Source organism: Chiloscyllium plagiosum, unplaced genomic scaffold (genome assembly GCF_037043375.1).
Source record: "Chiloscyllium plagiosum isolate Xiang-an unplaced genomic scaffold, Cpla_swu_hap1 HiC_scaffold_32, whole genome shotgun sequence".
NCBI classification, from domain to species: domain Eukaryota; kingdom Metazoa; phylum Chordata; class Chondrichthyes; order Orectolobiformes; family Hemiscylliidae; genus Chiloscyllium; species Chiloscyllium plagiosum.
Genome location: NW_028270170.1, coordinates 32,201,545 through 32,215,251, shown reverse-complemented (window position 1 = coordinate 32,215,251; position 13,707 = coordinate 32,201,545). Strand labels below are relative to the sequence as shown.

The window sequence follows — 13,707 nt, the reverse complement described above, 5'->3', positions numbered from 1 at the left end:
AAACCCTTCCTATTCATATACCCATCCAGGTGCCTTTTAAATGTTGTAAATGTACCAGCCTCCACCACTTCCTCTGGCAGCTCATTCCATACACATACCACCCTCTGCGTGAAAAAGTTCCCCCTTAGGTCAATTTTAAATCATTCCCCTCTCACTCCAAACCCATGCCTTCTAGTTCTGGACTCCCAGACCCCATGGAAAAGACCTTGACTATTTACCCTAACCATGCCCGTCATGATCTTAGAGCATAGAACGTAGAACACAGCAGAGTACAGGCCCTTTGGCTCTCAATATTGTGCCGATCTTTTATCCTACTCTAAGATCAAACTAACCTACATGCCCTTCATTGTACTATCATCCATGTGCCTATCCAAGAGTCGCTTAAATGTCCCTAATGTATCTGACTCTACTACCACTTCTGGCATTGCATTCCATGCACTCTGTAAAGAACCTACCTCTGACATCTCCCCTAAACCTTCTTCCAATCAGCTTAAAATTATGCCCCTTCACAATAGCCATTTCTGCCCTGGGAGAAAGTCTCTGGCTATCCACTCTATCTGTGCCTCTCATTATCCTGTACACCTCTACCAAGTCACCTTTCATCCTTCTTTGCTCTAGTGAGAAAAGGCTTAGCTACCTCAACCTTTCTGCATAAGACATGCCCTCCAGCCCAGGCAGCATCCTGGGGAATCTCCTGTACACCGTCTCTGAAGCTTCCACATCTTTCCTATAATGAGGCAACCAGAACTGAACACAATATACCAAGTGTGGTCTAACCAGGGCTTTAAAGAGCTGGAGATTAACCTCATGGCTCTGAAAGTTAATTCCCCTGCTAATGATAGCCAACACACCATACACCTTCTTAACAACACTATCAACTTGGGTGGCAACTTTGAGCACTCTGTGGACATGGACTCCAAGATCCCTCTGTTCCTCCACACTGCCAAAAATCCTACCTTTAACCCTGTATTCTGCATTTAAATTCGACTTTCCAAAATGAACCATTTCACACTTTTGCCAGCTAAACTCCATCTGCCATTTCTCAGCCCAGCTCTGCATCCTGTCAGTGTCCCATGGCAACCTAAACAGCCCTACACACTATCTACAACTGTACCAACCTTCGAGTCATAGGCAGAATTACTAGCCTACTCTTCCACTTCCTCATCCAAATCATTTATAAAAATCACAAACAACTAAGGTCCCAGAACAGATCCCTGCGGAGCACCACTGGTCACTGAGCTCCAGGCTGAATTCTTTTCATCTGCCACCACCCTCTGTCTTCAATGGGCCAGCCAATTTTGTAATGTGACGACACGGTGGTGAACCTCTCTGTTAATTAAAACAAACACCCAGAAAAGCTCACCTCGCCTTGTAATCAGTTAAAATATATCAGTAACAGAAAATTCACAAATTCCACTATTTAATGAAAATAATATCAATTTATTCTTTAACCCTAACCCTGAACATTAAACAACAACTATTCACAACTCCAAGCCCCCCTTTCTCTTAACTGCTTATTATCTGCCTCCAACTCTATACCAATATACTGTTCCAATAAAATACTTAGTAAAATTACATCAACTTAATTTCAAAACCACATAGTGGCTGTCGTTGTTGGTGTTCTTTTTCTTCCGGCTGAAGATCTCCCTGGGTCGTCATCTTTCTTTTTACTGTGAAGATGTTTCATATGAAAAGGTGCCTTTGATAGAGAGTGTTTCAATCTTTTGGAGGTCTCTCTCTCTCTCGATGGCAGTTACTGTTTTGATGGCAGTTAATCTGTCTGACTTTCAGAATGCCTGCCTTTTTTATACCCACAACATTGGATCATCTCTTTGGTTTGAGATTGGCAAAATAAATTCAAGTTTAATTGGGTTTTAGTATCCTGAGGCATAAGTTAAACTGATTTGTTAAATTCATATTGTTGTCAAAACATCAACCAATTCAGGTATCCATTTCACAGCCAAATGTTACATATTTTCAATTTTCAGTACACTCTGATACTGCTAGCTAGTCATATGACAGATGCTTGTAAGCTCTCCGTGCAAAACAGCATTCACTCTCTCTTAAAGTTACAGTACACACCTTCAACTTTATAACAGTATCCAGAGACCCAGATTTCCCTGTGTCCCATGCCTCCCTACTTTCTGAATGAGCCTACCATGGGGAACCTTATCAAACGCTTTGCCAAAATCCTGATACATCACATCCACTGCTCTACGTTCATCTATGTGTTTTGTCACATCCTCAAAAAATTCAATAAATCTTGTGAGGCATGACCTGCTCCTTTCAAAGGCAACTATGCTTTTTCAAATAATCATAAATCCTGTCTCTCAGAATCCTCTCCATTAATAATTTGCCCACCATCGACATAAGACTGACTGGTCTGTCATTTCCAGGTTTATCCCTGTTCCCTTTTTTGAACAAGGGAATAACATTCACCACCTTCCAATCATCTGGCACTACTCCAGTGGACAGTGAGGACACAAAGATCATTACAAAAGGCACTGCAAACTCTTGCCTCGCTTCCTGTAGCAACCTTGGGTATATCCCATCTGGCCCAGTAGACTTATCTATCCTTACATGTTTCAAAATTTCCAGCACATCCTCCTTCTTAACATCAACCTGTTCAAGCATATCAGCCTGTTTCCTGCTGTCCTCACAAACCACAGGTTCCTTCTCACTAGTGAATACTGAAGCAAAGTATTTATTAAGGACCTCCCCTACCTCCTCCAGGCACAAGTTCCCTCCACTATACCTGATCGGCCCCACCCTCACTCAGACCCTCCTCTTCTTCCTCACCTAAGTGTAGAATGCCTTAGGTTTTCATTAATCCTACCTACTAAAGCTTTTCATGCCCCCTTCTAGCTCTCCTAAGTCCATTCTTCAATTCCTTCCTGGCTACCCTGTATCTCTCTAGAGCCCTGTTCTGATCCTTGCCTCCTCAACCTTAAGTAAGCTTCCTTCTTCCTCTTCACTAGATGTTCTACATCTCTTGTCATCCAAGGTTCCTTCACCCTACCATCCTTTCCTTGCCTCAGTGGGACAAACTTATCGAGCACTCGCAGCAAGTGCTCCCTGAACACCCTCCACATTTCTGTCATGCATTTCCCTGAGAATATCTGCTCCCAATTTATGTTCCACAGTTCCTGCTTAATAGCATTGTAATTCTCACTTCCCCAATTAAATACTTTCCCATACCGTCTGCTCCTATCCCTCTCCATGACTATAGTAAAGGTCAGGGAATTGTAATCGATATCACCAAAATGCTTTCCCACTTGACACCTGACCTGGCTCGTTGCCAAGCACCAAATCCAATATGACCCCCCCTCTAGTCAGCCTATTTACGTATTGAGTCAGGAATCCTTCCTAGACGCACCTGACAAAATCTGCTCCATCCAAACTGTTTGCAGTAAGGAGTTTCTAATCAGTATTAGGGAAGTTGCAGTCACCCATGACAACAACCCTGTTACTTCCTCACCTTTCCAAAACCTGCCTCCCAATCAGCTCCTCTGTGTCTCTATTGCTATTGAGGAATCTATAGAAAACTCCCAATAAAATGACTGCTCCTTTCCTGTTTCTGACTTCCACCCATGCTGACTCGGTAGACAAACCCTCCTCGATGACCTCCCTTTCTGCAGCTATGATACTATCCCTGATTAGCAATGCCACTCCCCCACCTCTTTTACCTCTCTCCTTTTTGAAACATCTAAACCCCAGAACATCCAACAACCATTCCTGCCCCTGTGATATCCAAATTCTGAAAAACCTGGGGAGGAGATCTTGTGGGGCTGGGGGGGGTAACAGTGAGTGAACTAGGGGAGATGTGACAGATGTATGGGAGATGACAATGAGACGGTCTCTCTCTCTCTCCCTCTCACTCTCTCTCTCTCTCTCTCTCTCTCTCTCTCTCTCTAGCTCTGGTTTCAGCTCTTGTCTGAGGCTTCCATTCTCTCTGTCGTTGCATAAGTCCCAAGTTTCGGCTCTTGAACAAAATCTCCTCAGGGTGGGGAGAGAGGGCTGGCCCCACTGTGTGCAGCTTGTCGAACAGGCCAAATCATCAGAGAGAGTAATAGTGAACCCAATGGTCTTTATTCATGTTTCTCTTCATATGTCCACAAGGTTTTCATTCAGGCACAGTGTTATTGAGCTTAAACATTTGTGCTTCTTTTTCCACAGTCTTCCAAAGAAAAGTTTGGTGACAAAGTAGGACGCATAATATAATGCAAACATCCGGGCCTCCAGTAAGCAAGACATGCGATGTCATAAAGATGTCTCACTGATAAGTTTATGCTCTGATTCTGACATTTGTATTCCCATGGTTTCGTTCCCCCTCCCCTTTGTCACAGGTCCTAGTGGTACCAATATCATTATAGGGTCCATCGCAGGCGCCATCCTGGTGGCAGCCATTGTCCTAGGGGGGACTGGATGGGGATTTAAGTAAGCGACAAGCATGCCTCTTCCTGACTGCTTCTTACTTTACTCCATTCAGAGTTAATACTCAAATGCCTTTGTGCTAAAATTCTGCAGTAGATGCAATAATTTTGAGGTTGTTGGGTGAAAATTCATGTAAATATTTCAACTGTTTTCTCCCTGCACAGACTGAAAGGGATATCCTGTCTCCAATGCTCAAAGCCACAGCCCATTTTAAAAGAAAAATATAAATCTCAGTCCACAATTTGACTAACATCTACTTAATTTTCAACTTAATAAATAATAATTCATATTTGTCAATTCAGCCATTAATAACAGCTCTTGTTTCTTTAGCGCTTTTTTTAAAAGCCTGAATTTTTCTCAAAGTTTAGTATGTAAGAGTGTGATACTGAACAGCTAAAGTACATATTTAAAACATCTGAAATGATTAAAACCAATTGTAGAGCTTGGGATATTTTTGTTGTCATGTGTTTTTAAGCCATTTTGAAGGCTATTTCCAGGAAACAATCTCAGGCTTTTGCTCTAACAACGAAATTTGCCAAAAATCAGTGAGAATATGAATAAAGCTCCTCAAAATCACAACCACTGGTTATGAGCAACAGGCAAGGATATACTGTAACTTGAAAAGGGGTAACAATCGAGTCCAGACTTTTCAAGTCAAAAGCAAAATGAATTTGTAATTTATCTTGTGTCTACAGCAGAATTTCTAGCTTTAAAAAAGGAACAAAATTTAGTGCAACTTTACCTGCATGGAATGGAATCGCTGCTTTCACATTTATTGAAATGTGGAATGCTTGGAGCATGTGTGAGATTTTGTGCAACGCATCACACCTCCCTTATTACAGGCCAAATGTTGGAGTGCCAAAGCAAGAACGTCTACTAACATTGCAAATGCTATTATTGAGACCATTTCAGTCTTGGCAGGTTTAAACACAACTTTAAAAAGTTAAAGTAATTTATCACGTCCACTTTACCAAAAAACTTCATAATCACTGAAATGCAGACAGTTTAGCATCTATATATTGGCCAGTAGTGCACTGTTCTGATGGTCACAAGCATTCAAGAAACAATTTCATTTTGACAATATATCTACAATGCAAGTGTCAACTCAGGAAAAACTGAAGGAAATCCTTATTTGTCAGGAAATAGTTTTGGGGAAATTGATGAGATTAAAATCCGATAAAATCCCCAGGGCTGCCACCTACCTGCTCCACCCTCCCCACCAGCCTATCACTATTACCCCCCCACCTGCAACCACCTATCGCCTTCCCAGCTACCTTCCCCACAACCCCACCCCTAACCCCCTAACTTTTCTCTCATCCCCTTTGCTCCCTCCACATTCCTGCTGAAGGACCTATACCCGAAATGTCAACTCTCTAGCTCCTCGGATGTTGCCTGACCTGCTGTGCTTCTCCAGGGCCATCCTTTTCAACTCTGATGCTCTGCATCCCAGAGTACTTAAGGAAGTGGCCCTAGAACTGGTAGACGCATTGGTGATCATTTTCCAGCATTCTGTAGACTCTGGAAGAGTTCCAATGGGCTGGAGGGTAGCTAATGTAACCCCACCTTTTAAAATAGGAAAGGAGAGAGAAAGCGATGAATTATAGGCTGGTTAGCTGACTTCGGTGCTGGGGAAAATGCTGGAGTCAGTTATTAAGGACATTTGGAAAGCGGTGACAGAATCAGTACTAGTCAGCATGGATTCACTGAAGAGAAATCATGCTTGACAAATCATCTGGAATTTTTGAGGATGTGACCAATAGAGTAGACCAGAGTGAATCAGTGGATGTTGCGTATCTGACTTTCAAAAGGCTTTTGACAAGATTCCACACAAGAGAGTTGTTAGGAAAATTAAAGCTCATGGTATCGGAGGTGTTGTATTAACATGGATAAAGAACTGGTTGGCAGACAGGAAGTAGAGAGTTGGAATAAACGGGTCTTTTTCAGAGTGGTAGGCAGTGACAATTGGTGTACCACAGGGTTCAGCGCTGGGACCCGAACTCTCCATAATATATATTAACGTTTTGAATGAAGGAAATGAATGCCATAACTCCCAAGTTGCAGATGACACTAAACTGGGTGGCAGTGTCTGCTGTGAGGAGGATACTAAGAGGCTGCAGGGTGACTTGAACAGGCTGACAGAGAGGGCAAAAACTTGGCAAATGCAATATAATGTTGATAAATGTGAGGTTATCCAGTTTGATGGCAAAAATAGGAATTCAGATTGTTATCTGAATGGTGGCAGTTTAGGAAAAGGTGAGGTGCAAGTAGACCTGGGTATCATGGTGGTACAGTTGCCGAAGGTTGGCAGGTGCAGCAGGCAGTGAGGAAAGCTAATAGCATGCTAGCCTTCATAGCAAGAGGATTTGAGTATCAGAATAAGGATGTCTTGCTGCAATAGTATAGAGCCTTGGTAAGGCCATACCTTGAATATTGTGTGCAGTTTTGGTCTCCTAGTCTGAGGAAGGACATTCTTGCTATTGAGGGAGTCCAGCAAAGGTTCACCAGACTGACTCCTGAGATGGCAGGAATGACATATGAGGGAAGACTGGGTTGACTGGGCTTGTACTCATTGGATTTTAGAGGAATGAGGGAGGATCTCATAGAAACATATAAAATCCTGATGAGACTGTACAGGCTCGGTGCAGGAAGAATGTTCCCAATTTTTGGTGATATCCAGAACTAGGGGTCTCGGCCTAAGAATAAAGGGTAAGCCATTCGGAACTGGGATGAGAAAGAATTTCTTCACTCAGCGAGTTCTGAGCCTGTGGAATTCTCTACCACAGGAAGCTATTGTGGACAGTTCATTAGATATATTCAAGAGGGAGCTGGACATGGCCCTTGCGGCTAGAGGGATCAAGGGATACGGAAAGAGAGCAGGAGTGGGATACTGAGATTGTATGAACAGCCATGACCATATTGAATGCTGATACAGGCTAGAAGAGCTGAATGGCCTACTCTTGCACCTATTGTCTGTTTCTAAAAGCAGTGTGAAGAGAAATTACAATAATTGTCATTCCTTATCCTAGTAACCACACAGGGTTGTTAAAAATATATTTTCCGTTCTTTGTTTTGATGTGGTAAAAACGGGCTAGCAAGCTTTGACTTCCTTGTCTAATTTTTAATAGATGGAAAATCTCCTAGGCTAAAATGGTTTTAAAGGAAATCACTGACGTAAGGTGGTTGCAGGAAATCATCTGACCTGGTTGATCCAGTACATAAAATCATCAATTAACAAGATCCATGGTGAACTGAAATTAACATGACATCCAGATGACTGAAACCAGTCTTTCAGATCTGTGTTTCATGTTTAATTTATAGCTGTCTGAACGATTTGCATGTTAAAATAAAAATCATCTGTTGATCATCCATATTAGGAAAAATAATGAAGCACCAGTCCTTGCTGCACGCCACTGGTCACAGGCCTCCAGTCTGAACAACAACGCTCTATTACCACCCTCTGTCTCCTATTGTCAAGCCAGTTTTGTATCCTGTTGGCTAGCTCTCACTGCATCCCATGTGATCTAACCTCACTAACCAGTCTATCATGCGGAACCTTGTCGAAGGCCTTGCTAAAGTCCCTGCGTAGACAATGTCTACTGGTCTGTTCAAAATCCTGAAATTGCCATTGTATGTGAAAACAAAATCAAGAATATAGAAGCACAAAGGAAGGCCATTGAGCCCGTCAAATGTTATAAAAATCATATTTATCTGTGCCAAATACAGGGGAAAGCTTTCTCCTTTTACTTTGAAATAGATCTGAGTTTTTCTTTTGATAATTAAGTATTTGATATCTGTTAGATGTCTGAAAGTTTGCAGCCATTTCTATCTCGGTCTGCTTTCAGCATGTTTATTTGTATCATCATGGTCTACTAAATTTTCAACTTGTGTTCTTTGAACCAATTAATCTTACAGTGAAAGCTTCTCTTATTTCCAAGAGGAAAGAGCCCAGTGACTGTTGACATTGCATGCTTACAATTCCAGCCTTCGCCAATATGCTGTGCTCAGTCTTATTGAGCACGTGTTTCCTCCCTACTGGAGGCCTGTAAGGCCATTTAGTAACTGACAAATAAGTGGTGTATGGATAAATCTCTTAGCCACACTCGAACATTTCTCTTGCTTTTTCCATTATTTTCAATATCTCCAATATTGTTACAGTGTGCCATGTAAATAGTTACATATCACACAGCACAAAGCTAGTGCTTCCAAATAAACCTGTTTGCACAATAACCTGGTGTTGTGTGATTTTAACTTTGTACACCCCAGTCCAACACTGGCATCTCCAAATCATATCTTGTAAATGTTTGTTAAACCCAGCAATTAATTTTGGACAACTAATTTCAACATAGGCTAAATGCTGCTAAATGAGCTGAGATCGGAGCGATTTTAGTCCATGATTGCCAACAATTGTCATGACTAATGGCTTGATTTAATCAACAATGCCCTTTAATTGCTGGGCTTTGACCCATTTACTACTGGTGAAGGAGGTGAATATTTAAAGGCAAAAGTGGCTTATTTGGTGATGATCCATCCATTTCTGAAAGAATCAAAACAAAATTGTCTAGAAGCAAAAATATCCTTTCATGTCCAAATATATCTCAGTGGCCAAAAGATTGTGTTTCAAATGTAAACCAAACTTGCTTCCTGCAAGGTCTTGTATTATTCCACCTCAGCGTTAATATCCTGCTGTTATACCAGCTTAGTGTTAATTATGTAGATTAATTTTCAGGTACATGAAAGTACCATATTGATTTCCATGCAAGTTTGTTCCAGATACAGATTCCTTCCCATTCACTCCTGTGGCACTAAATTCTTATGAAGGAAAAAATGATTTTCATGTAAAGTTGTTTCTTTGTGCAGTTTATTCCAATGATGTGCAATGTTTTGCTTTGTTTAAGAATATAATTGTTGCTAACACAGAGACGAATTCCTCATTGTAAGAATTCCCTTTTTTTGGTTGGGATTAGTTTTGATTTTAAAGAAATCACACATAAATGAAATATTCTTCAAACCACCAATTGCCCCACACTAAGCCAACTCCGGGGAGGTGAAACCCTCAGTGTGTTTTCTTATCTGTGATATGTGGCCTTTCTTGCCTCCTTTGTGATTTTTAACTGACTTAGCACCTTGCTGGAACTTTATAGCCGTGATTCCTATCTTCATCAATTCTTCTCGAGTTATAAGGGAAGCACATTTTCAAGCAATTGCTTAGCAGTTATGCTTCTTAAAACTCTAGCGTGCATGAGATGTTGTGGTGTTTAAAAATACCACAATTGTGAAACAGCAATAGCTGATCCAGGTGGAATCAATGAAGATAGTAATATTAAACATGCATGTTGTGCTTCCATTACACTGTGCATGTCTCCACTCTGCTTGTTATGTTGGTCTTGATTTGCATAACAGCCAAATGTATTTGGAAAACTGAGCCTTAATTCAATATACAGGACTCTACAAATTTGAACGTTAAAGTATATCATGTATTTCTGTGTGACATTAGACTGAAATATCTCGCTTGGAAATCTAAAGCTTATTCATTTACTTGTTGAAAGCAATTGTACTATATTTGAACTCTTCCACTTCTGTAAAATTTGAGATATTTAATTTAAATTTAGTTTCTACAGTTAATGTGTTTTTTTTTACATCATTTAACATTCAGACTTGTTTTATCTATGCTCAAATGAGCAAACCTGTCCTTTTTCCAGAAGATCTGTATGTTGTTTTTTTTTCAAATTCAATCAGTAGAATGCATTCTTCTTGAGAAATGCACAGCAACAAATATCTTTTATAACTTTCTCAATCATCTTGAACTGAGCAGTGACATTTCAATTAGGGCAGAACAGGATGGAAGAGACATTTTGTTACACAGTGTTGTGGGTGACTGCTTTGCACCACTTATGTGCCCAGTTACAGTGAACAGTAAATATCCCTGAAGTGAACTTGGAATTACTTTAAGAAGAACTCATTGGCCATTAAGCCAACCCAAGTGCTCAGTTCTGACAGCTGATACGTGATATTTATTCAAGAGTGTTCAACATTTTGGTGTATTATGTCAATCAAGTCCTAATTGATTACTAACTATTAATGATTTTCTAGTAAGTGTTGAAAACTAAACGTGTCTCATTTTTTTCTTTGCACCATGGAAAGGAACATTCGGAGAGGAAGGTATGATGCCACACAACAGCAAGCAATTTAAATACCTTGCATTAAATCACACCACTTTATGATTATAAACCAGCCTTGGTTTCATTGTTTCCGTATATACAATTTACAATTGTGAAGCAATTACTTGATCATTAAAGATTTGTATGTTCAAAGTTAATAAACAGATCAAATCACATAATAAGCCAGTGTAAAATTGAATAACCACTTTAAAAAGGTGAAAATGAGACTGCCACTTGAGTTAATTAGATTAGTATGCGACATTGGTGTGTGACTGATACATACAGAGCAGACTGATCCTTATTTTGACCGCTGACCTGTGATAACCAAGCTGGGGTCAGCCAGGTCAAAGTGTTCCTGATATCAATAGCACCGCTAAAGGAGGACAATAACCAGAGCTCCCACTTCTGGCCATTCCCTAACCCCTGCTGGCAGGTGCAACAGAATGATGGCTTCTCATTTCTGTCGAGGTTTAGTCAGTTGACCGGTCTCCTATGACCCTGGCCAAACGACCTATTTTCTCCTCGTCCCCAGTACATGTATGACTACTGAAATGAAAGTGTTCAAACAAAAACACTTACTTTAAATGTTGTTATGATTTTCCTTCTCTGGAGATGCCAGGATAATGCTGGAGGGTTGCCATGGCGACTGTATGAAATCAGCAAAGGATAGACTCAGCCTTGATGCTTCTTCTTCAGACCCTGGTCATTTAGATTGATAACGCTCAATGTTCTGCTTCAAACATAAAACTAATCATTTCGGCTGACAACCAAAATAATTTGCTACTTTTGAGAATAGTGGGGTTGTGGAAGGGTGAGTCAGGGATGAGGGGTGGGTGAATGGTTGATGTTAGTTTTGGGATAGGAAAGGGCAGCAGCAGGATCATTGCAAAACAATAAAAATTGGCAATGATCTTGAAGTCTGATTTTCAACTAGACTAACCATTGCTACATAGACTACGCATTAATTAATATTATGTTCTGTGGAGGTTCAGATTAGGTTTTCATATTTCCTTGAGGTTATTTCTAATTTGTTCCTCGCAGTTAATTTGTAAACTGAAGTGCTGAGCCATTTGTAACTTCAATCATCTTGCAGTTCAAAGAACATCTGTGCGTCTGTGTGTGTTTTAGTACTGACTGGTTGATATGCTTCCTCCAGCTGAACTCTTGAAAGAAATATTGAACTTTATGACCCCAATTGTATAGAAAATCCACATCAACACAGAGCCTTTGTGATGCTGTGCAACTATTGAATCCATGAAAGATAGTTCTTTGAACCTTAGTTTGCACAATATAAATAGAACATTTAGAAACCACTCAAAAAACCCTGAAAGCTTTACAGATTAAAGAACAGTTTTCAAAATCCAGCGTCCAGTTCAGGTTTTAGTGAGCCACCTTTATAGTGTACTTGTTTTGAAAAATAAAAGTCAACCTTTAGGCTCCAACAAAGAAGTTTCTTGTTGTCTTCATGGGGAGATTTCAAGCTGTCGCTATGTTCTTCCAAACACGAGACATTGTGTAATTCTCAAATATTAACTGTTTAACATTACATTTTATCAAACTATTCATGCCTTTTGCTTATTCTGTTAGCTACAACTCACTTTGGTTTTCAAATGATTTTATCAATCAGGTCTCCAGCCTGAAGTTGCATTTCTCCACAACCATAAAGCCTTAAGAAATAGGAACAGGAGTAGGCCATTCAGTTAATTGAATCTGCAATTTAGTAGGCTCATGGCTAATCCGACATTCCTCACATTCACTTTCCTGCATTTTCTCTGTAATCCTTGATTCCCCTACTAATCAAGAAACCATCTATCTCAGCCTTAAGTGTATGTGAGGATTCTGCCCCCACCGTTTTCTGTAGTAAGTAGTTCCAAAGACACTCAAGCCCACAAGTGAAGACATTCTTCCTCATCCTAGTCTTATATTGGCACTCCTTTATTCTGAGACTGTGCTCTCTGGTCCAGGACTGTCCCATGAGTGAAAACTTAACCTTCGTATTTACCCTGTCAAGCCCCTTAAGAATCCTGGCATTCAGCAAAACAGCTTCCAATCATTTTTATTTTGAAGTGGCAGTAACTCTCAGTATTTCACTAAAAGAAATTGACTTCTCCATTTTCTATTCTTCTTCCACCTGTTACCTGTAAGGTAGCTATGTAACTTCTAACTTCTTTGTTGCAGATCTGGAGGAGCATAAAATGCCTTTCATCTGTATACGATACTCTCTTTACTCCAATAAAACCAATGTCTTCCGATGCTCAAGGAACCAGACCTTCTCTGTCTTGTTGCTGTGGAATACACTTATAGGTAAACTTCAGGGCCTGGAAAAAGAAAGGAAAGTTGAACCGGGCTTCAATGAAAAGCTGAAGAAAACACTTCTGAAACGTACTGAAATCTATGCTGTGTCTTTACTCTGTTTAGAGCTTTGGTGCATGCTCCAGCCCATGAGAATAAAGATAATAGTTTCAGGCTTTGGGTGAGGTAGGTGGCCATACTGTAAAGCATGCCAGTTTTGGGTTTAAAAAAACAACGTTCTAGGTCTTGCCACAGAATCCATCTGACCCTGTAGATTCACTCAAATAATCATTATATTGTGAGAGAGCACGAGAGCACAAATTGTCCTGAATGTCACTGGTTTACTGCTGTCCTGATGTCAAAGCTCTAATGATCTGGCCTGCAAAACCTACCTTTTTGTCCTTGTATTTCACATTTGCTGATAGCCCTGTTTGAATTTTCTTATGTTGGAGTGCTATTCTTAGCTCAAATGAATCCTCATCTCATCTACTAATGTAAGCAACATGAGATATGTGCAAATTCATGTAAAGATGTATTTAAACTTGCAAGTAGTTTCCAATGCTCTAAATTTGGCTGTGAAATAATTCATGGGGCAAAATATTTTTGCCACCTTTCTAACTTCAGTGGTGGAAGAAATTTATGAGTTATTGAAAAAAGCTGGATTTTGTCATGAAAATATTTAGTGAGTTGCCTGTTCGTTCTTTCACTTGCAGAAGACCTAAAAGAGGGAGAGAGAAACTTACAAATGGTGACTCAATGTGGTGAGCCTTAGTACTCCCATACTAATCCAGCAATAAATCCTGGCTACTCAGTTTCCAAAGTT

General features: G+C 40.3%; 1 protein-coding gene across 6 annotated transcripts in view; it reads left to right on the top strand.

The window, feature by feature from the left end:
* Positions 1-13,297, top strand: part of adam11 (ADAM metallopeptidase domain 11) — a 163,081-nt gene extending 149,784 nt beyond the window's left edge. For 2 of the 6 annotated variants that reach the window (XM_043675210.2, XM_043675216.2), the window contains 2 exons: positions 10,576-10,593; positions 12,771-13,297. In XM_043675210.2, the coding sequence (XP_043531145.2) occupies positions 10,576-10,593; positions 12,771-13,069 (317 nt within the window). In that variant the 3' untranslated portion in view covers positions 13,070-13,297. Of the gene's footprint in view, positions 1-4,176; positions 4,242-4,346; positions 4,438-10,575; positions 10,794-12,770 lie in introns of those variants that run through there. The other 4 variants (XM_043675213.2, XM_043675212.2, XM_043675215.2 and 1 more) reach the window with 4 other exon arrangements.
* Positions 13,298-13,707: the final 410 nt, after the last annotated feature.